This window comes from Punctularia strigosozonata (genome assembly GCF_000264995.1).
Source record: "Punctularia strigosozonata HHB-11173 SS5 unplaced genomic scaffold PUNSTscaffold_8, whole genome shotgun sequence".
Classification (NCBI taxonomy): Eukaryota; Fungi; Basidiomycota; class Agaricomycetes; order Corticiales; family Punctulariaceae; genus Punctularia; species Punctularia strigosozonata.
The window spans coordinates 377,516-401,370 of record NW_006767440.1 but is presented as its reverse complement, the minus strand read 5'-3'; the positions used below and the strand labels follow the sequence as shown (position 1 = coordinate 401,370).

The 23,855-nt window shown below is 57.0% G+C and overlaps 9 protein-coding genes across 9 annotated transcripts; 5 read left to right on the top strand and 4 right to left on the bottom strand.

The window, feature by feature from the left end:
- Positions 1–89: 89 nt before the first annotated feature.
- PUNSTDRAFT_103730 (uncharacterized protein) lies at positions 90–1,726 on the bottom strand. Its single transcript, XM_007384707.1, has 7 exons — positions 1,457–1,726; positions 1,325–1,398; positions 1,087–1,262; positions 922–1,022; positions 754–869; positions 509–692; positions 90–444 (listed from the first exon to the last, which is right to left on the bottom strand). Exons 1-7 carry the CDS (start codon positions 1,581–1,583, stop codon positions 281–283), a joined length of 942 nt encoding a protein of 313 aa, XP_007384769.1. The 5' UTR covers positions 1,584–1,726; the 3' UTR covers positions 90–280.
- An 860-nt stretch (positions 1,727–2,586) lies between these two features.
- On the top strand, positions 2,587–4,893 carry PUNSTDRAFT_53067 (uncharacterized protein). Its single transcript, XM_007384706.1, has 4 exons — positions 2,587–2,874; positions 2,939–3,169; positions 3,230–3,931; positions 3,994–4,893. The coding sequence occupies exons 2-4, from the start codon at positions 2,963–2,965 to the stop codon at positions 4,453–4,455; spliced, it is 1,371 nt and encodes a 456-aa protein (XP_007384768.1). The 5' UTR covers positions 2,587–2,874; positions 2,939–2,962; the 3' UTR covers positions 4,456–4,893.
- Positions 4,894–5,100: 207 nt separating this feature from the next.
- Positions 5,101–6,196, bottom strand: PUNSTDRAFT_103724 (uncharacterized protein; the record flags this gene model as incomplete). Its single annotated transcript, XM_007384705.1, has 3 exons — positions 5,101–5,303; positions 5,354–5,470; positions 5,510–6,196. 3 exons carry the CDS (start codon positions 6,194–6,196, stop codon positions 5,145–5,147), a joined length of 963 nt encoding a protein of 320 aa, XP_007384767.1. The 3' UTR covers positions 5,101–5,144.
- Positions 6,197–6,252: 56 nt separating this feature from the next.
- PUNSTDRAFT_103720 (uncharacterized protein) lies at positions 6,253–8,564 on the top strand (the record flags this gene model as incomplete). The annotated part of the gene is made up of 11 exons (XM_007384704.1): positions 6,253–6,460; positions 6,514–6,753; positions 6,809–6,896; positions 6,947–7,173; positions 7,232–7,270; positions 7,327–7,359; positions 7,410–7,466; positions 7,521–7,632; positions 7,685–8,016; positions 8,079–8,212; positions 8,270–8,564. Exons 1-11 carry the CDS (start codon positions 6,392–6,394, stop codon positions 8,562–8,564), a joined length of 1,626 nt encoding a protein of 541 aa, XP_007384766.1. The 5' UTR covers positions 6,253–6,391.
- A 2,757-nt stretch (positions 8,565–11,321) lies between these two features.
- On the bottom strand, positions 11,322–12,691 carry PUNSTDRAFT_45192 (uncharacterized protein; the record flags this gene model as incomplete). Its single annotated transcript, XM_007384703.1, has 4 exons — positions 11,322–11,419; positions 11,469–11,586; positions 11,861–12,227; positions 12,387–12,691. 4 exons carry the CDS (start codon positions 12,689–12,691, stop codon positions 11,322–11,324), a joined length of 888 nt encoding a protein of 295 aa, XP_007384765.1.
- Positions 12,692–14,293: 1,602 nt separating this feature from the next.
- PUNSTDRAFT_53065 (uncharacterized protein) lies at positions 14,294–14,977 on the top strand. Its single transcript, XM_007384702.1, has 2 exons — positions 14,294–14,678; positions 14,744–14,977. Exons 1-2 carry the CDS (start codon positions 14,436–14,438, stop codon positions 14,810–14,812), a joined length of 312 nt encoding a protein of 103 aa, XP_007384764.1. The 5' UTR covers positions 14,294–14,435; the 3' UTR covers positions 14,813–14,977.
- Positions 14,978–16,397: 1,420 nt separating this feature from the next.
- On the top strand, positions 16,398–17,209 carry PUNSTDRAFT_27938 (kinase-like protein; the record flags this gene model as incomplete). The annotated part of the gene is made up of 4 exons (XM_007384701.1): positions 16,398–16,571; positions 16,625–16,696; positions 16,752–16,964; positions 17,021–17,209. Coding segments are annotated over 4 exons (648 nt in total), but the record flags the coding sequence as incomplete, so codon positions are not given.
- Positions 17,210–18,976: 1,767 nt separating this feature from the next.
- Positions 18,977–20,070, top strand: PUNSTDRAFT_69708 (kinase-like protein; the record flags this gene model as incomplete). The annotated part of the gene is made up of 6 exons (XM_007384700.1): positions 18,977–19,170; positions 19,223–19,289; positions 19,345–19,419; positions 19,482–19,752; positions 19,830–19,911; positions 19,965–20,070. The coding sequence occupies 6 exons, from the start codon at positions 18,977–18,979 to the stop codon at positions 20,068–20,070; spliced, it is 795 nt and encodes a 264-aa protein (XP_007384762.1).
- Positions 20,071–20,920: 850 nt separating this feature from the next.
- On the bottom strand, positions 20,921–23,118 carry PUNSTDRAFT_120963 (glycoside hydrolase family 13 protein; the record flags this gene model as incomplete). The annotated part of the gene is made up of 9 exons (XM_007384699.1): positions 20,921–21,026; positions 21,069–21,194; positions 21,277–21,475; positions 21,539–21,666; positions 21,738–21,853; positions 21,939–22,173; positions 22,286–22,727; positions 22,798–22,937; positions 23,021–23,118. The coding sequence occupies 9 exons, from the start codon at positions 23,116–23,118 to the stop codon at positions 20,921–20,923; spliced, it is 1,590 nt and encodes a 529-aa protein (XP_007384761.1).
- Positions 23,119–23,855: the final 737 nt, after the last annotated feature.

Below are 23,855 nucleotides of genomic sequence, written 5' to 3'. Positions count from 1 at the left end.
GTAGCGTAGAACCAAAATCAACCAAAAATCGAAACAACGAACGCAAACATGACTGGAGCTGGCCGTACGAACAAGGTCTTGCTTCGTGGGGGAAACATAGCTCGCAAGAAACCCCTTGTTCGCAAAGTTCTCACTTGATGTGCACGTAGGGCCGGTTATGACCTTTGGTGCCACTATCAGGAAGGGCCGCTGTGAGGTAGATACAGACGTTCGCCATCGGGGCCCCTCGTTCGGAACATGTCGTCGTCGTCGTCGTCGTCGTGTTAGGGAGTAACAGAGGCTACCGAGGCGACGATATGGCCCGTTTGATATCCGGCCTTTTCTGCGCATCGTCGAACCGCCTGACAATGACCGAGCACTGCGTCGTCTTGCAGATGTGCTTCGCCTCCTTTTTGATCTCGTCGGAGAATAGCGTTAGTCCGGCGGCGCGCTCGACCGCTTCGACTGCATGATCCGTCATCAATGTTAAACGGGTCGCGAGCTTCGGCGAGAGAAACAAATTGCTGACCAGGCATGACGAAACTCTGTAAAGGCGCGGAATCTGGTATTTCGGCGTTGGGCAGGACAAATGCGCCCGTCGACACGTCCAGAACGTCCGGGGTCGCGGGAGAGGAGGGCTTAGTGGTGAGGACTACCTTGGCGAAGTGCGTGGGCACGGCGACGTTCGGTGGAGAGCCGATCACTTCGTGGTGCTTTCAAAAAATGGTCACTGTCAGATGTGGGTACGAACCTGAAAGAGCGACGAATGTTTACCACACGCCATTTGCCGTCCGGATCAAGTTTGGGGAGGTAAAGCGGTACGGTGAACACGTAGACGTCGGCGAACGATGTCGTCAGCCTACGACACCAGTCCTCTAGATATGCCCAATCTGACCGCAGTGTCAGAAAACAACGAGGGACATACGTCGAAGCGCAGCTTACAGTGCCTGTTGAAACCAGCGCCGACTTGCGGGGCGATGTTGGTGAGCAAGAAGGTTTCGTCCATAGCCTCTTGCGATATTTTAGCGTCTGCAGCAGGGACCCTGAATGAGATGCGCGGTGGTGAGCGTGTTGTGTGGTTGAAACGGATTGGGGCTCGGGACTGACATATGACCCCGGTCGTAGCCGCTCCTGAAGTAATCCGAGAGTTTCGCGCGGAAAGCGCTGGGTATTGACTCGTCCTCCTTGAATACAGATCGCGAGCGGTCTCCTGTTTCCGAGTCCGCGATTGGCCCGTCCACGAGGGACTTGCCTAGGGACGCTAAGGTAAGATGCTCAGCAGTCTGAAAAGTCGATAAACGTCAGTGAAGTTCGGTTGGCCATGAAGGCGAGTAGGAATCCATACCCATGCCGGATGCCGGAGTCTTCTGTCATACGCAGCAACGTACGCTTTGCGTATGAGCTGGTCGGATATGGGGCCTACATAATATAGCATCAATTCCTCATATCTTCCGGGAATGTAAATGTAGAAGCGTACCTGGGTTCCCGTACTTCAAGACGGGCTCTAGGATACCAGCAGCGGCCCCTGCGTTCAAGATCTTCGCGCTACCTGTAGGTCCAACGCTCACCACAGGTGGCGTTATGGCGACCGTTTTCGCGCCCATGGTAGGCGCAGGTACGGTCTGTGCTGCATTGGAGGAAGAAGGCAGACTCGTGTCGCGCCGCTTGCTACTGGTGACGGCGGCAGCGACGCCTCCGCCAACAACTGCGCCGACAGCAAAGAACGCGGCATGGATGATGCTTGTGCTGGGCATGGACGTGAGGTTTGGTAAAAGGACGGCTGCAGAAATCTTGGACCCGCGGAAGACCTGCCGGAGACGGAAGAAAGCGCGGCGCGGTCACATGTTTCGTCCTCTTGTCCTCCGACCGTCCGATGTGGAAACGAGCTTCACTGCGTATTGGCCTCCAATGTCAGAAGGTGCAACTCATAGCGCTACGGCCAGCACCCTTATTTCTGCTTTCTATTCGATAATCCCCCCCCCTCCCCCCCTTGATGGCGCAACTTAGACACCTTACCTTCTGAATCCCAGGGCTGTCTCTGGGTTTTACACGCACGATAGACTTCCGACAGCCTACGGCCCTCGTTTATGATGCCATTGGCAAGTTGCGGATGTTTGAATCATGCACCACGTCCATCTACCTCTAATCATATCCTAAGGACAAATCTGAGTTGTGACCGACGATGGCTGAACAGCTCGTCACCCATACGGAGGCTGCCTCAAGGTTTTGAACACGAGGTGCACCTTTACTGTTAGCGATTACGGTTCTCGCCAATCAGGTGAGTAAAACCGGTCGCAATGAGGGACAACGCAGGCGACAAATGCTTCCGTCGTCGATTGCATCGACAGCAACAAATCGTTGGCTGCCGGTCGAGTCCAGTCATATTTTTCTCGTTGCTCCTCGAGCAGATGCACATGCGAGATCGTCTGGGTAGTACATCGTAGAGATCGATACGTTAGATGGACGATTTGTTTGGATGAATTCATGAAACGCCTCGTGGAGTGACTGTGTATGTAATCCTCGATAACAGGGTCACTGGCAAGAAGGGACCGCCTTGATTCAAATTGAGGCAACGTTGTCAGTCCACCTTTCCCATATTCTCTGCACGTCTCTTGTCTGCTCTCTGTTACGAACGACCCGCATTGTAGATCTCAGGACATCATGACTAGTTCCCCCACCCCTGACATCTCGTCCCTGTCCATCTCTTCGCCTCCGCAGCAACGCCCTTACGACAGTTACGACTATGAAGGGTCCACCAACGGCAAGCCTCAGCAGCAGCAACAGCACTACTTCGCGCCAAGCCACGGCCTCTCCGCGCCCGCCCAGTCGCCGTACGGAAACTTTGGTCAGTCGCCGCTGAAGAACCGGCCACCCGTGCGGGGAGGCTTGCCCAACGTAAGTCGCGCTTGATTCCCCGGACGACCCCGATGGCGCTGAGACGTTTCGCGCTGCCCATCAGTCGTGGATGGCCGACGCAGGCGGGATGGCGGACCAGCGCTCGCTGTCGCCGCACAACAGCTCTGACCTGTCCTCGAGCGGGTCGCCCCCGCCTATGGGGCACATGATGGCACCGCCTGGCATCTCCACCCCTCCGGTGGGCGGTATCGGCGACGACGAGATCATACCAACTGCGATCGTCATCAAGAACATTCCCTTCAACGTGAAAAAGGAGACTCTCCTCGATATCATCGTGAGTTGTGCCCGTCGCTAGTCGCGCGTGGGCTGCAGGTCTTAACTCACGTCCCACCAGACATCGTTGTCTATTCCTACTCCTTACGCCTTCAACTATCACCTGGACCAATCTGGAGCCTTCCGCGGCCTTGCTTTCGCTAACTTCCGCCAGCCGGCCGACGCCGACGCGGTCGTCGTCGCGCTCAACGGATTCGACGTTCAGGGTCGCAAGCTGCGCGTCGAGTACAAAAAGGTGCTGCAGGCCGGCGAGAAGGAGCGTATCGAGCGTGAAAAGGCGCTCCGCCGGATGCGGTCCATGCAACTCGAGAAGGAGCACATTTCGGTGCAGTCGCCGTACGAGGACTACGGTTCCCCGCCAGTCCCGCCCGCCTTCACGCCCTCCAGGTCGTTCTCCGGCGTGCCTTTCCAAGGCCAGCAGCAGTACTCGCCTCCGCGCGTGCCGCCGATGCCCAACCTCCAGCAGCAGTATAGCGGCCTGATGGGCACGCCTCCTCTTCCTGCCGGCACCCCCGGCGGTTCGGCCAAGACCAGCTCGTCGAACGAGTTGGATCTGAACGACCCCGCGACGCTCGAGATTTACTCTCGCATCTTGCTCTTCAAGGACGACCCCATGCGCGACGAGCTGGCTTTCTCGAGGACGCTGTCCGCCAAACAGAGGAGGGTGGTCCACCTCGTCGCCCAGAAGCTTGGCGTCTACCACTACTCGGTAGGTGAAGGCGAAGAGAGGTACGCAGTCGTTACCCGCATCAACCCTGAGCTGGTACGTGTCCTCCTTCTTCGCCAGTGGCTCCACCGTTTGCTCATCACCGGCTCCTGCATCAGAACCGACCCGCTCCTGCGCTCTCCCGCGCGCCGTCCGCGTACCACCTCCAGCAGGCCGCGCAGCAAGCGCCGGCGCTCCGCGCCAAGAAGTCCATGCCCGACATCTCATCCTTCCGCACGCAGGCGCCGCGGCTCAATACCCGCATGTCGAACGGCAACATGCGCGAGGGCTACGCGACGATCGCCTCTCCCGCGCGCCGCAGCAACACCGGCACGCTCAACACGCTCTTCAACAACGGCGCGTTCGGCGGTGGGGGCGGTGCTGTGCCACCCGTGCCGACGCTCCCAGCCAGCGTCGCCGCCGTCGGCGCGCAGACTCCGACGGCTGAGAGCCCGAGCAGCACTGTCGTGCGGCAGCCCAAGGGCCCTGGCGCGGCGGGTTTCATGAACAGGCGCCCGAGCGAGCAGCGTGTCCACGGCGAGGGCCTTGACGCGCGCACCCATGAGCCGCTCGAGATCTGATGAACAGACAGGACGAACAAACAGTGAGTTATCGAGCCTCCCAGAGCTGGTCTCCGCATCGGTCCCAGTTCGGCATTGGAGGAGGGGCCGGCATTCGGAACGGTTCGCTTCTACCATCGTGCATCATCTCACGCCCTACACATCGTTCTATTGTGCTTTGAACCTTTCTCTTCTCTTGCCACCAGTGAATTTTGGATTGCTCGAAGTCTCCATCCGCCCATTTCCGTGCGCTTCTCACTTAAGTAAACAACTAACTCTCGTTTCCACTAACTGCTTCAATCCTCGTCAATCATCTCTCTCTACGCTTTTTGTCATTAATGCGCCGCTTCGTTGCACTACACAAAAGATATCTCATATCTCTCTCATCCACTCACGTTAGGCCCGGCGATGGACCTTCGCTATTGGTCCATAGTATATATGCCTCTCCTCGCGAGTTTTTCTCCACTACGTTAGCTTGATCTTGTAAGGATTAGTAGACTGTAGTCTCACAGAGCATCTGGAATCAATCGAGTGCGGTATATCATTTCGAGAAATCGCGCCCTTGACGGGCGGTCGATGGGGTTGTATCCTTGTGGATGTGTATGAACCATTCAGAGCATTGACGACTTCTTGTTTGTTTGTATGTAACCAGCTGACTGTCGTTGAGGAATGATGAAAGCAGTAGTATTATTGCACAAGTATACGGTAACCTAGAAGTCAGAAAGCATATCCTTGACGCCATCCCAGTACTCCTTCTGCACGCGATCCGCAATTTCTTCTTTCGTCAGCCATGCGAAGTCTGAAATACTCGTGCTGTCAGTAACAGCCTGGCCGGCGAAGATGTGAGCCTTGTAGAAGAAGGTATATTCCTGATATGATGTCAGATGTGCAGTTCGTACGAGGGTATCTATGTTCGAACCTTGGAAGCACTCTCGGATGGTGAAGATGCGGGTTCATACACCCCTATAGGGTTGCGGCTGACGATCCACGAGTCCATCTTCGAGCCGCATTCTTGATACAAACCCCGTTCTGCAGCCTGGAGACAGTTGTAAGGACCTTGATGAAAGGGTGGCACATATAGGGTACTTGCCTGGTGCAGCAGCTCGCCCTTCTCTATCCTCCTTTGGGGGAACACCCAGTTGTGTCGCTCTTGCTCCTTCTTCAGCAGCAGAAGGTAGAGGTTGCGCTGGCCGGCACGATCCAGGCTCTTCGTGTCCTTCTTGTAGTCCGCCCGATTCTTCCTCCCCGCCTCCTGCACCTCTTCTTCAAACTCCTTCGTCATTTCCACTGCGCTCGCCTCCTTGGCCGCGTCGCTCTCTTCTCCGGCCCTGTGTTTGCCGTATCCCTTCCCAAACGCCCGCTCCTCGCGTTCGCGCTCCTCCATGTTGAACTTGGCCTCGAGCGGCGAGCCCTGCTTGAAGTAAAACTCGGACGGGAAGGGGTTGTGCAGCGCGCGCTGGATGCGCTGCTGGTAGGCATAGTAGGCGCGCTCGAATGTCGTCGGCGAGCGGGTGATAATCGGCGAGCGGTTCACGATGACGGCGGCGTTGATGAGCGGGCGCGGGTTGCGTTTCCGGGTCGCGTCGTCCGGGGGGTTAGCGGACGGTCGGGAGTGGACGGCCTGCGTGTTTTCGACCACCGTCGCGAACGAACGCGACAGACAGGACGCTGCAGCTGGCCTATGAGTTCTCGTCGGAATGTGAGCAGACACGTTGAGCTCACCGGCGGCGCGCCTCCGACATGAGTGGACAGCAGGAATCATCGCGGGTCGCAAAGTCTGAAAGAGGAAATTCGCGCCTTCGCACTGGGCGCTATTTTCAGGCGCATCTGCTTCACCTTCCCAACTGATTTGGGCCATCCTAACGTTCCCTAATGATCACCTCCTCGCGCCCGTAGTCCCGAAGACAATCAATTGTATAACCAAAACTCATAACCTATATCCTCAGTCAGTCTCGGAATGGCCGACGCAGACACCACCCGTCTATGCACTCAGATTGTCCACTCACACTTCGGTCCACTCACTGCGGTGAGTAATGCACCGTTACTACCTGCAACTCTCTCTGTCTGACCTCAGGATAGAATGTAGCATCCACACTTCTCACTCGGGGACGCCTCCCTCTGTCTACTATAATCCGATACACTGGCCTCAAGCCGCGCACCGTGCGCGCGTCCGTTCTCGTCCTAGTTCAACATAATATCCTCTGGCATACGGTGTCTGAGGACGGGAACGAAGTGTTTGAGGTCAACGTGGACGACTGTCTGGCGCGTCTGCGGTTCGGAAGATACGTGCAGCAGGCGGAAGAGCTGCTTGGGAAGGCGGTATGTGGTAACACGCTCAAGGAACTTGACGTTGGGCAAACTTACCACAATCTAGGCAAGGGACATTGTTCAGATTATACTAGACCATGGCAAACTTCGTCAAGCGGAGGTGCTCGCGTATCTCGCCCAGTACGATACGAAGGGTGCGACGTCTTAGATCTTGCGAAGGCAGTCATCCTGACCTTCTTTGTAGCGCAGTCTCGATACTCTCAGGCTATGCATAATCTTGTCTCGTCCTCATACTTGAAGGCGTCTACTGTGCTCTCACACGTCAGCCCGAGGGACAAACGTATCAAGTACGAGGCGGAGGAGAAGGCCAAAATTACGGGCTTCCCTACCGCGAAGCAACTACGTGAGGCCAAGGAACTTGCCGAGGCTCGTCTAAAGCGGGAACGAGACGAAGCGGAGAAGATCGGTTTGGTGAGTGAAACTTGTTATGATAGAGACGAGGGTGACAGTATAACTCGATAGATACTAGAAACGCGTGACCAAAGAGACCGGATATAAGTCTTCAAAAGTGAGTCGGAGATCTACACTACAGAATAGCATGTCGTGCTGATTCGTAATTCTCAGCGAAAAGCAGTGACCGAAGAAGACGTGGTGGATGTATGTATGGTGTTCATATGCACTCTCCGCCTTCTAACTGTCGTGTCTAGGATGATGTCTACTTCCGCGTCAACTGCGAACGGTTCAACGTTCACATCCGGAACAAGGTATGCGTTCGCCCAGTGAGGTTCTACTGAACGTAGCTGAGTGGTCATCCCTAGCTCATAGAGTCAGCTGTTCTTGAACGCTTCAATCAGTCGGCGGCGGCTGTCATCCGTGCCACACTGAAGACTACGGAAGCAAAACAAATGAGCGTCTCGGACGTACGATCAGGTAGGACTACCGTACCCCCTATCTGTTGGTCATGTACTGAATCTGCATGGAGATCCAACCTCGGTGGCCAACATCTCGCAATGTCTAGCCGACGACGATGATCTCGAGTCGGGGCTCGTACTCAACACCTCCAAAACACCATCCTCGATTGCGCTCATAAAACATTACATCGGCGTATTGTCTGCGGCGGACAACCCGACGCCCGCCGGAAAGGCGTCGTCGTTCGTGTCGATGACGAACTCGAAGGTTCAGGTCGAGTTCGAGATCATCGCGAGGAGGTTAAGGAGACGAATCCTGGAGAACGTGACGAGGGAGCGGCACGGGGACGAGGGTGTGCGGATATTGAGGCTGTTGATGGATACGGGGAAGATGGATGAGAAGCAGGTCGGATTGGTCGGATTTTCACCCGTATTCGCAGTGAGCTCATGCAAGGATTGCACGCGTAGGTTGGAAAGATTGCGATGATGGCTCCGAAGGATGTTCGACCATTGCTTTCGGCGATGGCCACCGACTCCATCATCACGATACAAGAGGTGCCGCGGAGTGCCGATAGAAATCCTACGAGGACATTCTATCTGTGGTACGCCTTGCGCAAGGGATCAAGCGTTATCCTCGTCTGATTAACGCGTTTCCATAGGTTTGTCGATGTTGACAAAGCGTACTCCAACCTTATCCGCAGCTTGTACAAGACGTTGTACAACATCAGTCGCCGTCGACGTGCGGAGGAGGAAGAGCCATCCATCAAGGTGCTTTTGGAGAAGCGCGAGCGCACCGACGTCAGCTTGGACGAGAGCCTCCTCACCAGGATGGAACGCGAGACACTGGCGGACTGGGAGAGTAAGAGGGAGAAGCTGACGGTCCTTGAATCAAGGGTGGAGGAAGCTGTTTTTGTATTGAAGGACCTGGCCGTGTTATCACAAGATGATGATTGATTCCCCGAGTCAGGCTGACATTATCGAGGTTTGCTATCGACTTCGACAATGGTGCAACAACTGCCAGTGCTTGCAGGGATTGATGGGCACAATTTGGTCGCGACAATCTCCAAGCCTCAGGAATCTCTCATCGTTGGAGTTTCTATCGTAATTGTTCGATTCATTACTCATCCCTATGAGAGACTTGAGCGGACTGCGAGTGCAAGAGCAAGGATCAACGCGAGGTGTCACATATTATATGTCATATGTCACATTTGTCACCGAACGCGTTTCCGCGCGTACCATGCACGAGTAGCGCTCTGACCCCCCGGCCAAGACGCCGATATAAACTCCCCAAGGATAGGACGAATGGATCGGGCTGATCAACCATCGAGGGCAGCCCGCGCGCGCGATTTCATGGGCTGCATGAACTCCCGTTACGTGAAAGGACACACTTCAAGATCGACCTGTCCGGGCACGGGAATGGAGCTCACCGTCAGTCATGATTCAACGTGAGGATTCAAAAACTCTCCACAGAGCGTCTCGGAATTTCGGCACGCATTCTAAAACAACGTATCCGGAGAAGATTGTGCTACTGTATATCATTGACATACCGTTCCAGAATGCAAATTGCTCGATCTTTACGTATGGAAAGGCACAATTTTCCCCCCCTTTTCGTAACCTTGAGCTTCGCCCGGCCTTTCAAGCCGTCGTCATCGCATTTTCAGCGCCGGCGGGAGACTATAGTCATAGATTGGCGCCCGCGATCTCCTTCGCGGTCAGGTTTGACGCCGGGCGATTGAATGATCTTCACGTCAAATATCTGAACCGGAACGCGCAATGGACGTAGGCATGGATGAAGAAAAGCTATAGTACGGGTATTACTAGGTCGAGAAGATATAAAGGTCGACGATTGATGCGGATGAAAACGACCTCCCCGAAAGCGCTACTATTGCATGGCCTATCAGTCGCGAACTCATAGAAAAACACTGCGCAACAGAAAATTCGAGTGTACAAAACATGCGAGAGCAAGACGACTTTTCTATCTGCGGTGCGCGCGGAAACGCTGACAAGCTGAAGGTGGGCGATGTACTCAACGGTGATGATAGGAGGTAATAGGCGACGAAGCTGAGGTGTTGGTCGAGGCAGAGATCGACTCGGTACGCTGGGGCCGTGGACGCCGAGATCTGGGCTCGGTCGTCTTCTGAGCCGCGGCGCGGGTCGGGGAGCCATTGTGGGCGTTAGCCGACGTCCCGACGGTGCCGTTCGACGACGGCGGGAGGGGGACGGAGGGACGCGGAAGTCGTATTTTCAGAGAGGGGATCGTTTGCGTTTGCGGCTCTGTCTTGATCACCGGGGAGGTGACGATGGCGGGTTTCGACGCTCTGGCTGATTTGCTTCCGGTACCGTTGGACGATGCAGTGGCGGGTGAGGCGATGGCGGGTTCCGGAGGTCTCTTTTCTACCTGGGGCGTCGCAGACGCTTTGGCCCTCGCGGTACCTACAGACCTGCGCGGCCGTCCCACGGGCGCTGGCATAGACTCTGAAGTCGGGGTCGGGGGAACGGGAGTATTAGGTGTTCCAGTTTCCCGCGTGGATCTGCGTATGCGACGGGACAAAGTTGAAACTGGGGTGGCGCTGGCGGAAGGAGTCTAGGGACCATGTCAGCGATCGCCTACTCGCGTTTGTTCGTGTATATACCTCTAAATGACCGTTCGCCTTCTTGGATGATCTCGTATTCACCGGATGCTCGGATATCACCTGAACGGGTTCCGGTGCAGTTGCCGGAGTTGTGCGCCGTTCATCGCTGGTTTGTGCCGCCTCGTTGTGCATTGGTTGATCTCTGTGCGATGCCATGGAATGAGGCTTGTGTGACGCTGTCTGCTTTGGAGCCGACGCGATTCGCAAAGCGCAAAGCATCTTGCCATAGTCATCAGTATCCGAGCGATGCTTGCGCTGCCTGAACCAGTCGGGACGCACCTGCGCGGCCAGTATGTCTTCCATGGAGAACGACCGAGGGCGACTTTTCGGCTGTCTCTCAGGGCTTGACATACGCGTTTCCGCCTCGTCGTCAGAGCTCAGAGACGTGAGAGACGAGACGGTCGACATGGCATCCAGATCCCTATCATGCTGGTCAGATCATTGATAGGAATAGCTTCAGTTCGGATGACTCACCGCGGCGCTTCGTGAACGTCCTCCCGCTCCTGGGTGAGCCTTCCCCAGAAGTCTAACAAGATGACTCTTTCGGGCACCCTATAACGCCGACCATTAACCATTATGTCCTCGACAGGAACCTTGGGCAACGGAGGGCGTGGCGCCTCCGAAAGGGTGACTTCGATGTTCCCGTTGTTGAACTGTTTTGGCTTTGTGACTTCCACGACCGGATTGTTGTGTTTCGGCACTCGACGAGAAGGGCGCTTGAAGGCGATTTAACGGGGGTAGGAGATATAGGCAATATATTACTCACGACAACTTGCTCGGAATGATTGGGGCACATCCACTTCTTGCTGTAGGATGGCATGGTGGCGAGAGGGGGGTCGAGGCAGTCAAGATGCCAATGAAGGTTACAGTAGTCACAAGAGACTATCGCGCGCCATTTGTCCAGGTTGTTCAACTTCGTGGACGAACGGCGAGGTCGTTTGGAGGAGGAGGAGCTTATAGAGGAACCAACGGGGAGAGCGGAAAGGCCGCATTGGAAGCAGAGGACCGGAGTGCCATTCCTGTCTTTTAATCGGAAGGGTTCGCGCTCGTCGAGCTGCCCTAGACGGCTAGATAGAGATCAATATCGGTACTTGAAACCTCTGAGCATCACGTACTTGAGGCGTGGCTGTTTGACCTCCGAGTTGTCAACATAGTTCCCTTGTGGCCCTGTGGCAACTAGACGGCCGGTCAATATGTGCACAGCGTCGGAACTGTGCTCGCTCACCGTCCTTGAAGAATGTACGGATATCTTCCGGCAGTTGGTACTCGGTTGGAATCGAGCTCTGTACTTGGGACACCAACGTCGAGATGAAACCAGCATGATGACCGCGCTGAGGGAGCGGCTGTACGATGGTCAGGGATTGTTACGGCGGTGAACGCGTCTCAGACTGACCTGGGAAGGAGCACATCCAGGACAAAACCATCGGGCGTCGCCCTCGGGGAGATCCTTGGGTTCTAGTGGAGGATTGAGACACCACAGATGGAATGCACGGGGACACCCGTCGCAGTATATCAAGGCGCCTGTTGAGCGACAAGCCGAGCAGTGATCCTCGTTATCCTTCATAAAACAGGCGATCAAGAACATACGCGCGATTCCAGCGATCGCTTCAAACTCACCTGGCGCGGAGACGTGGGGTTTATTGGGATGGGCGCGCTAAGACTGACAGAAACATCCTCCTCTTTGACCCTGAACGCTGGTGCGGCGCTGGTTTTTTCCTTCCCCTTCCCCTTATCCCTCCTCGAACTCCGCGTCGTCCGCCCGCTGACGCTTGCACCTGCTGTGGCTTCGGTGTCCCCGTTATGATTATGAGCGGCAGCGGACCTTGTGGAACGTGGCGGGTCGGATTCGGGTGGCGTCGGGAGCACCACGTCACTGGCGGGAGCGAAGGACGCTGATGCTTGAGGCTCTTCGGGCTCAGCGGGCGGCTGGAGCGCGGACGCAGCTGTCGATCGTGCAGAGGCACGTTGTTGTCGGAGTGAAAGCCTGAACGGGGGGGAGACCAGTCACAGGCACGAGGGAGAAATGAGCGCAGGGTCAAGGTGCACCCAAGGAAAAGAGGATGGAACGGCATGCACGCACACGAAGGACGTTCATAAGACTCGTCAGTGGCTTTCCTATACGCGTAGGGGGACGGGGACTCACGCCTTGTCGATCCGCGCCCGCTTGCGGCGGGGGCCATCTGGTTCGGGGGCAGCGACGGGCATCACAGGCGCGGGGTAAGCGTAACCCGTATATGTGGTTCCAGGATCGCTCGTCGGAAGATAGGAGAGGACCGACGAAGGTTTTCGCGGGTCCCTCTTGTGCAGAGCCTGTTGCATAGATGTGGCAGAGGGCGGGCCAGGGAGGATCTCCGTCGCAAGGGTCGGGTCGCCCTCGAGGTGGGGCGGTTGTGTCACTGGCACACCAGGCAACATATACGCGGGCACATTCGCGGTAACGGAAGCCATTTTTGCGCTCTCGAGCCGGGAGATGGCAAAGGAATGACTGGTAGACGAAGAGAGCGAGCGAAGGTCTCGGCGACCCGCTGTTGCGCGCGGCGGTACAGAGACAAACTGCCCACTCGCATGCAGGACAAAATGCTACACCGTATCCTTACAGCCTGCAATCTACACGCACGACAACCACGGTCCTCTACGTCGAATATATAGTCAAACAGTCGGTTACATCGGAGCTACGATCCTGGGAGAGCGTGTCACAGACGTATTCTCTGCATCGTTCAACGACCCCTGCCCTGCAAACTCGCCGACGATAAGCGATTGCATTGCATGACAGCCAATATATACTTACAATTTCCTGTCCTGTTGCAGGGCAGACTCTGTATTCACCAAGAAAATACGGGGAACGCGCGCAGTTGCGATGGAGGTAACTCGGTGGCAGACTTCCCATTGGCCCAGGGCTCCTCGTCTCCAGCGTAAAGGGCAATTCCGATGATCTGTAGTTTATAGAACTCAGCAAATACGTTTGATAGACGGACTTCGTTGGATGTGATTTGGGTAGTTCCTGTCGTCGCCCAACACAAGGTTCCCAGATCGCGAAAGAGAGCTGCCATTGCAGCGTCCAATCATGACCTGACCTTTGGTCAAGCCCCACCGGGCTTACGGCCCACAACCCAAGAGTGCTAGCGAAGACACTTCGCAGAGTCCTTAAGCGCACTGTCTCTAAATCGATGCGCAGCGTTAACGCAATGCATCGCTATGCAAGGGACAAATGACAGGAACCAAGCGCACCTCTTGGGTACCACTGACCCCGATTGGCGTCGACGACCTGCAGCACCTCACTCAGAATCTGTAACGGTAGGTTGCGGATTTGGAGTCTTAAGGCATTCAGTCAGGCTGGCGGTCGTCGAACATGTAGCCCCGGCGGGCGATATATAGTTGAGGATCGAAGCTTTGTGTAGTTTAACCGCAGTAAGCTCGCGTCGTGCTAAAGCGAGAATATGACAGGTCTCGGTATGACCGCATGATTGGCCTTCTGGAACATGAGTGGGGTCCAACTTGTGTCATCAGTGTCCCGAGCGATGGAAACCACCGCTATCCCAACGCGTGTCCGCTGGCGAGTTCTTCGAGTCAACCAGTCAACCAGGCGAGAGATCAAAGAGCGAGAGGCCCATGGGCTGCCTCGTTCCCGAGCTTGTTGTACAAACCGAGAGGAAGACCACCGCGACGCCAGCACCGACCTGCAGTGGTTCGCATCAACTTGTCCAAGGTCTGTCGCAATGACTCTGACTCTTGAGTCGCATTGCCGTATCGGAATCACGTGAGTAGATATCCTTCGAGTTTCGGACCTATAGCTTTTCTGGCGCAAACCCCGAAGCTCCGCGCACTACATAGGAAGCTATCATCTGTACCTAAACGGTCTGCACATCTGCGTTGCTCCTGAGTCGGACCAACCTGAATGTACATCGAACTCGGGCCAGCGTCGGTGATTATATTGTAAGCACCAGTTGCGGCGATGAGGCGCCAGTACTAGAACAGTGGATCGGATACTTTTATGAATCTACGGGATGTGTTGGCTTGGGAGAAGGGGATGGGAAGTTGGGTTATATTGAACTATCCTCGGGAAGTGGAATTCAATGGATGATCCTTGTAATTGTAGTATGTAATGCATATTGAATCAAAGCTTGGTTAAAGCGCGCCGTCGAATAGAGAACAGCCAGTCGTGAATCCGAGCACCCAATTGTGTGCAGCCTGGATGCATGGACGACCACGAGTTACTCTGGATGTGGATCGCGGAATTCGGAGGACCAGCATAGAGCTGTTTGATAAGACAGCAACGATCTCGGCCCAGCACTGCATTTATGCTTCGGGTGCATCGAATAGTCCAAGGAGAACAACCATTGGCGGCGGCGTCGCGGAAAGATGGCGAAGAAGTCGCGTCGAAACACCCGGCGAACAATATGTTGCCGTCAGAGGCATGCGTTACATGTTCTGTCGCCTTGTGAATCGACGGTAGGGCGGTTTCAGCCAGGCAAAAGAGCTCTTCTGGAGTCATTCGCTCACCCATCGCACAGCCTGCCAGCGGTGTTGGTGAACGGACCGGTCACAGTGCTGTTGAATGACGCAAGCTAGTCGGGTAAATGAATGTATAGCGGGTATTTTGGACGCCACAGCATCATAAACAACCGGCGTTGGAACACGGTGAAGTCCAAACGCTCTAAGTATACGGATCCCACTAGGCTGCTTCGCAGATCATTGCACATGTAAAGTTGAAAACGGTATCATGGCAGTCGTTTCGAAGACTAATGCATTCGATAGCAGCTGTATCGCGCGAGATCTGAACGTCGCCTTGGTCACAGCCAGAGAGGCTGAGAGCGTAGAGGCTGTGGCTGCGCCATCGAATTCGCAGCGGTGGCACTCGCGGATGCCTTACCCCGTGGGCGCTCGCCCGGCCATGCGCTCTATAGATGGGCATGTCATAATCCGCTATCCTGAAGTTGTATCCTCTACTCGTACCGGGAGTCGACCATGCGCCCCTTGCCTCAAATACCAACCACGCCCGACAAGGCTGGCCCTTCCCGTCGGGCGGCAACTCCTGCGCACGCGCAGCCGGCTATAACATGTCCGTGTGTTTGTCGGTGGCGCATTCTGTAGAACGCCGGAGTTGACCTCTGGGTGCCGTTTGTAGCTGCACGGAAGGGCGAGGCGGCGCCGGGTTTGCAAGGTATCTTCAGTCCGATCGAGCGCCAGGACGTACTGGACTTGTGTCCTATCCACGAGAAGGCCAGTAGGCAAGCCGGCGAGATCAGCGGTACCCGGTCAGAGGAGAAGTTGACGCTTGCGACCACCTTGTATCCGGTCTGCACATCTTTCTGAGATCTGTTCTCACAACGCTTAGCTCCCGTTCGCAGAACCTGTACGATTATTTGTTAAGTTATGCCGGGAGCCATTCGGGAAACCTCTCAGACATCAGCTCTTCCTCCCCTCTCCGCGACCTCCGTTCCTTACTTCGGGATACGCCACCCAGCGACATCATAGGCAGCCTCATTCGAAGTTATGACCATCGTATTCGATTACATGAGGTGCGATCCATGCTGACGCAACCAGGCAAACACGTTACTCATATCTCAATTCAGGTTGCTAGCAATCTAGGTGTTGCTGAAGACGACTTCCGGGAAGCAGAGTGTCAGGATGAAGCCGCCATTCGAGGTCTATTCTCGAAGCTGGTTTCGTGTAGCCGATGCAAATCGCAATGCGCTTCGCTTCAGGGAGAGGATGCGCAGAAATTATTAGACCTGATTCACAACGTGAGCCTGAACTACCTTGTCTACGGATCACCTCAACTGATAGCACGTTTAGTTCTTGCTCTTCAAACCAGAAACGCGCGATCAATCAGATGACTCACCAGTGACACCGGCTGATGACCCCGATTCCTTCAAACAAGCGCTTCTGAGGCTCTCTGTCAGAATATCGAAGTCATCAGGCAAGCTTCCCATATCTATGGCCCTAGATGGAGTCACGCTCGAGAATCGAGAACCCATCAGGTGGGGTGGTTTCGCGGACGTATACCGGGGCAGATACCGGGACGAAGTGATTGCGCTCAAGCGCATGAGGATGTACCTCTCCTCGCGAGACAAGGAGCTGAAGGTTAGTTCGGTTCGCTGTCATTCGCTGAAGTAGCATTTTGCTCATCGCGTCGTATCGACAGGAATTTCTTCGGGAAGCGTTGCTCTGGAGGTACCTGAGTCATCCGCATGTCTTGCCCTTCTATGGTGTCGATGGGCGGACCTTTCCAGAGGCGATTGCTCTCGTATCGCCATGGATGCCCAACGGCAATATTATAGAATACCTTAATCGCCAGGAACCTTCCAGCACTCTCATCGAAAATCTGGTTCGTCCCATTGTTCATACATACCTCCGCGATTCGCTAACGCCCGGATGAAGCTGCGGCAAATCATCGCAGGCCTAGTATACCTCCATGATTCCGTTGACGTTGTCCATGGTGACCTGCGTGGGGTCAGTCTTTACACCTTCGCTTCAAAGTTTCCATAAGTGTAACTGGTCCTTGCAGCCCAATATCCTGATCGACTCCGATGGTCGTGCCCGCCTAGGAGACTTCGGTCTCGCCCTCCTGGCAGTAGAGACCAACACCAGAAATTCTTTTCCTTCCGGCACTGCAAGATACATGGCCCCGGAATTGCATGCTCCGGAGAAGTTTGGTCTGCCGCACTGTCGACCCACGAAACCTACGGATATCTACGCCCTGGCTTTTCTTGTTTTGGAGGTAGGTGTCTTTTGCGCCGCCACTCTGATCCATCTCTTAATGCATCATACATCCAGCTCTACACCTTACGGCCGCCGTTCGCAGACATGAAGGATACTGCGGTTGCCCTGCGCGTCATAGACGCCGACAGGCCTGCACGACCTACGAGGGAGGATTGCAGGGGGGTGGAGATCCCCGAAGCGCTGTGGACGACCGTTCAGGTCTGCTGGGAGCAAGACTTCTCCCGACGGCCGACCATAGCTCAGCTAGCTGCCGCGGGGACGCGATCTTGGGACCTCACCGAGCCCGCGCCACCGAGGCTCCCTGCGCATCTCGAGGTGGTGGCGCCGCTCTCCCCCCGACGCCCACCTCAGGGGAGTTCTGCCATAGTGCTCGCCCAGACTCGAACTCCTCCCCTGAGGAAACCGACTTATGAAGAGCTTCGCGGAAAGCTTCTCAAAATCGCTCTCCCCGACGGGAGCCGAGAGACTACGATAAACGTGCACCAATTCACGACCGGTGTCCAAGTTCTCGAAGCCGCTGTCAAGAAACTGGGCACCCTCGTGCAGCCTCGAGGCGGAGACGGAGTGATACACGCGGACCCGGTGCAGTCTGAGGGTGATGGACTGACGATCGACGGGTGGGGCATATACTGGGATAAGCCCGGCCAGTCTCTGTATGGCGCACCGCCGCAGGGACCGTTGACGGACGCGCAGCTGCTGAGTATATGTCACACGGAGCGAGACAATCCCGTCAGGGAACATGGTTTAACGCTACGCCGCTCTGGAAAGGGATGGAGCGACTATCACCAGGACTCCAGCGCAGCCAAAGACAGCTCGCGTTCAAGCCCTTACCGCGCGCATCTGGGTCGAAGAGCGGATTCCTCGGCCGACTTGCTCAACTCGCCCGGTTCGAGTACGCCGTTTTCGTCATCCAGTTTTGGACGGAGGGCGGGGGCGCGGAGCATGGAGAGCCTGCTGTCGCATCGTGCGGCAGACCAAGACCCCAAGCTGTCGTCCGGCAAGAGTCATCATCGCCGGGCCGACACCGCCGACGCGGCGCAGGGCGCGAACAGCGTGGCGGCGTCGAGAAACCTGGCGTCGGCGTTACCATTCTCACCTTTGAAGTCAAAGACCTCGATGATGTCGTTAGCCCCGAGGATCATGGTACGCTCTCCGACCATGGAGAGCGATCTGGATATGAGGGGAGAGTCTGCGACTCCACCGTCCAAAGCAGGGCGCACTTACATGCACATTGACACTGCGTTGGCGCAGGCAAACGCAACGGGTACATCGAAGAGCACGCAGAGGGCAGCGGCAAGGACCGATGACTACTCCAAGCGACCTGTTGATACCGGACAGGCCCCTGTGGAACCGGAAACACCTCGTCGTGGCCTGCCACTGACGCCTCTCGTCATCGACGACACCGTCTTCCCGCGACCACGGAATCCCCCAGCTGATCCTTCGTCTGTGAAACAGCTCCCTTCACTTCCACCGCCGTCATCCGGTGGCCGCAGTCACGACGCCTCCCCGGTCACCCCGGAGTTGATGCGCCACTCCAGGCCCGCGATGGACGACGTTTACGCCCGCCTCGACGCCTTCTTCCCCAAACACAACCTCGACGAGCCTGTCATCGAGCCGATGGCCGGCGGCGCCTCGCCCATCTCGGAGGCGCCCCCGCGGCCCGTCACGCCGACGACCAAATTCCGCCAGCGCAAGTCCATCCGCGTGGTCGCCGCCGAGCGGAAGCGCAAGCTCGACGGTGCGTTCGAGCGCAAGCAGTCAACGTCTTCGTCCACGAAGAAGGCACAACGGCGGACCACGAAGCTGTGGGGCAGCAAAGTGCAGGAGGTCGCACCCGTAAGCTCCCCTACGGATCGTGACGAACTCACGACCCCGCTCACCAGCGCGAAACGTGCGTGAACGCGCCTCGATGCAGAGTGTCCGCTGACCGCGTATCTGACTACAGCCGTATTCAAGTGGATCAGGGGAGAGCTAATCGGAAAGGGCACGTTCGGTCGTGTGTATCTTGCGATGAACGCGACCACCGGGGAGGTTATCGCCGTCAAGCAGGTAGAGCGGCCCCGGACGGCCGCCGACCAGGACGACTCGCGACAGATCGCTATCATGGATGCGCTGAAACTCGAAAGCGACACGCTGAAAGATCTTCACCATCCACACATTGTCGAGTATCTTGGATTCGAAGAGACTCCCGACTTTCTGAGCATGTGGGTGATAACTATGGGTCTGGCCGCGAATTCTCTGACTAGTGGCGTACAGATTTCTTGAATACGTGCCGGGCGGTTCCATCGGTAGCGCCTTAAGAACGTACGGTAGATTTCCCGAAGTGCGCGGTTGGATCCTCAGGTGATGACGGCCGTTAGCTGATTTATCCCGATTAGAACACTACGAAGTCTTTCGCTGGTCAGGTGTTGAGCGGGCTGGAATACCTCCATGGTCAAGGGATCATACATCGGGTGCGCATACATACACCTATCTGTACTCCAGGATGGGCCGTAACCATGAGCCACCCCGACAGGACGTCAAAGCGGACAACATCCTCGTGGACCAGGACGGTATCTGCAAGATCTCCGACTTTGGGACGTCGAAGCGGACGCACTCGGACTCGCCCGCGACGGCGCTGCGCGGGACGCTGTATTGGATGGCACCGGAGGTGGTGCAGGTCGACGGCCAGCGGTACACGACGAAGATCGACATCTGGAGCGTCGGGTGTTTGGTGCTCGAGATGTGGTCCGGGCGAAGGCCGTGGTCCGACGAGCAGATGTACGCTGCGCTCATGAAGGTGCGACGTCGCGGTTGCGTGCCGAAGGCCGACATGGCAGCTGATATATATGATCAATTTGCCCTCTCTAGCTCGGTTCCAAAGACAGCAACAGCTGTCCTCCGGTCCCCTCAGACGTCGTCCTCTCTACCCTTGCGGAAGACTTCCGCCTGAAATGTTTCAAGATGTACGTGTGCATTCAGCGCTTTCTCAACGTGCGCTCATCGGCCGTTCTCGCAGCGATCCGAACGAGCGGCCCCCTGCCTCGGAACTCAGGAAACACCCTTACCTCGAAATCCCGGCAGACTGGACGTTCCCCGGATTCAACAAGGGCACGCCGTCGTAAGAATTGTGCTTACGCCGTTCGTGATTGGGGCTAGCCAAAACCGCGTTCCCGCGGCACGGGCCATACCCGGGTGCCGTCCGTGCGCGGGGGAACCCCTCCTCCCCTTTTCCGCACCGAGGCTGCGGTTAGCATGCATCTGCATCTGCATCTAACTCTCGCCGTGACTGGGAGACGCATTTAACGCGCTGGCCTGGGCTTGCGTGTTGCATGTCCGTCTTCGTTTAGGCCTCACGATGCCACGGCTTTCGCCAACGGAACCCACGCCGCATCACATCGCAATCGACGTTCGACCTCGAAATGATCGCGCCGGACGGGCTCTCGATGTACCACATCGGATTTTACGCCCTGCCAACCTTTGCGTACTTATACCTTCTTTAATCGTAATACCCCGGCACGCTGGCATCGCCGTCTGCTTCATATCACCCATTAACTCATCATTATAGTAGGATCGCGCGATGACCGTTACCCCCCGCGGGTGGGCACGGGGGGCGCGAGTTAATGATATTAGCGTGTAAAAATACAATCATAATGGCACATCGAAAAAAAAAAAATTAGAGAGAGGAAAACCACCAGAACGACAAACCCAGATCAAGAACGAAAAAAAAAGAACAAAAAAATGCCAGAATCTGCTGATAGATCCCCGCCGAGAAGAGAATCAGGGAAAAGGGGCGGGTAGGCGGGGCGGCAAGAAACGCAGGTAAAAAAAATGCTCCAAGAATTTCACCGAATCCGGACTCATCCGACGAAGGGAAGAAGAAAAAGGAAGAACAAAGGACCGTTGCCGGCCAGGCGGTGGAGAGAAAGAGAGAGAGAGAAAAGCGTGGGGGGGGGTGTGTGGTTTGTTTTATCGCTACCACTGGGCGGAGAGCGCGAGCGCGGCCGTGGCGAGCGCCAGCGACCACGCGACGGACGCGACGCTCAGCGGGCGCGCCGGGGTGCCCGCGGACGCGTTCGTGCTGGACGACGAGCCCTGCGAGCCGACCTGGGCCGCGACGGACGCGCCGCAGATGCCCGAGCCCTTGAGCGTCTGCGTCGGGACGAGGATCGTGGGCCGGCCGCCCAGCGCGTAGTTGACGACGACGGTGCCGTTGCTGCCGACCACGAACTGCTGGCACGTCAACACCCTGTTCCGCCACCAAAAAAAAAAAAACGTCGTCAGAAACGGGGCAGGAAAGGAGGGGAGGAAAGGAGGGGAGGAGGACGCACTCGGTGAGGGCGGTGAAGTGGTCAAAGGGGGTGTAGACGGGCGTGGTCGCGTTCGACGGGGGGCTGCCGACGGTGGTGAGCACGGTGACGACGTCGCCCTTGAGGAAGGAGAGCCCCTGGCCGGTCGTCGTCAGCAGCTGGAGCGGCTGGTGCAGCCAGTCGCTCGACGAGGACGAGTTGACGAGGAAGTTGCGGAACTCTGTCAAGGCGTCCAGCTCTGCGAGAGCCAAAAGCGGAAAAGGTTCTGTAAACTGGGACGTACGGTTGAGGGACTGGATGAACTTGTAGGCGTCGCTCTGCGCGTAGCCCGACGTCCAGAGCGGCTCGCGGTTCCACGGGTCGCCGATGCCGCTGAAGGACTGTTCCTGGCCGTAGTACACGATCGGGATCCTGCGAGTCGAGTCAGCGCTCTATCGCAGACTTGAGAGAGAGAGGGGGGGGGGAAACAAATTCGCTCTCACCCGTCGGACATGAAGTTGAACGTCATGGCGTTGTAGAGCGTCTGCGGGTCGACCGAGATGTTATGCCAGCGCGGCAGATCCTGGTTTCCCAAGAAATTGCCGAGCAGCCCCGGGTCCTAGATACGACGGAACGGACAAACGCGCATCAACATCTCGCTCATGAATATTTCTGATTTTTTTTTTGGATCGAACTGTTTTTACCTTGAACAGGGCCTTGCTCTGGGTGATGACGTCGACGAGGGCGGAGACGTTGTTCGGGCCGGGGATGGCGAAGGCGTCGACGAGGGCGGTGTAGGTCGGGTAGTTGAGGATCGAGTCCATCGCCTGCGGGCCCTGCCACGCCGCGGCCGAGGGCACGTCGCCGTCGAACACCTCGCCGATGCAGAACACGCCGGCCTTGCCGCAAAAGCCCGGCCAAAAGTCCATGTTGACGTGCCTGCGCGGCGAAAGCGGGGGGGGGGGGGGAGAGGGGTTAAGTCAGCCACACGCCGTTTCCATTTTTGTTTTGGAGAGAAGACAAAGGAGAGATATGCGTGTGTGAAACGTACTTGGCGGCGTCGATGCGCAGGCCGTCGACCTGGTACTGCTGGACGAAGCCCTGGACCCAGTCGCCGTAGGCCTCCTGGACGGCGGGGTCGGCCGTGTTCACGTCGGGGAGGGGGACCTTGTCGTCGCCGAGCCAGCAGTCCTGCTCGCTCGTGAGGTTGCTAAAGTCGACGGGGCAGTAAGGGTGGTAGTAGGACGCGTCTTTGAAGAGGTACGGGGACCAGTCGGTCACGTTGATCGTGGTGGACATGACGTTGTTGACGACGACGTCGACCATGAGGTACATGCCCCGGGCGTGGACGGCTTTGGAGAGCGCGAGGAGGTCGGACGAGGTGCCGTAGCGGGGGTTGAGCTGGGTGATGTCGGCGATCCAGTAGCCGTGGTAGGCGTCGCCGTAGGCGGTCCGCGGCCCTTCGTAGTTTTGGGAGGTCGGGCTGATCCAGACTGGGGGCGGGGGGCGGTGCGTCAGCGAGATTCCCCGGCTCGGGACGGTGTGGAGGGTGGAGGCGCTTACTGGCGGTGAAGCCGGCGTCTTGGATGTAGTCGAGGTTGTCCTTGATCGTGTTCCAGGTGCCGCCGCACCAGGTCTGCTTGCCGGGGTCGCAGGCGGTCGTGTCCGCGCCGGCGGGGAGCGCGTAGCGGTCCGTGATGACCCTGTGTGAATATAAAACGGGAGGAGAGCGGTAACGCTTGCGTCAAGTGCGAACGAGGCAAGGTGGGAGACGAGGGACGCTGACTGGTAGATGGAGCGGCCGCGCCATTGTTCGGCGGTCGCGGCGTAGACGCGGCTGAGCTGCAGGGAGGCGACGAGGAGGGTGCTGATGAGGGCGTTCATCGCGGTGGGGGGGGGGATGGTGGGGTATATAGGTTATTGGGGGTTTATTGTTGCGGAGACTGGGCTGAGCGAGCGGCGGGCAAACGAGCGTAGGTGGCGAGTGGAACAGTGCGAGCGCCGACGGAACTGGCGGGCACGGCGTTCGGACTCGAGGAGTGCGAGCGATTATATGTTCTTGCGCCCTTTACCAGCAAGAGCAAGAGGCCGAGGAGACCCGCGAGACGAACGGGGCGGGCGGCGGAGCGTCGGGGGCGGGGCAGAACAGAGTTGCGGGGGCAACAGAGTTTCGTTCAGAGGTCGTGCGAGGGCATAAGATGGACGGACGGATGGGGAAGGGGCTCGCCCGGGCAGGCGATGTAAGACCGCGATTGGGCTTCTGCGGCATCCACACGTGCTTCTCTCTCCCCTCCCGGCCAGCACAGTGTTGAATCTTTTGATCGCTGCCAGTCGAAACCATCATCAGATTCAGACGTTGGGACTCGGACTAATTAAGGCTGGCCATCGGGTCCCGTGCCGGCGAGCGTATGGGATATGGGCCGCAGATATATCTGCAGAAATGGCTTCAGACGGGGAGGTGCGTGCGGAACGACGACGGCGACGACGCGGGGTACGGAGACCGGAGGCATTGATTGTCGTCCCTGGGCGTGAAGATGGGCCGAGAAGATGGCCAGCGAGCACATGTGTTTCCCTGTGCTGGCCCTGCCGTTTCCCATTGCTGAGAGTCAGCCGACCACCTT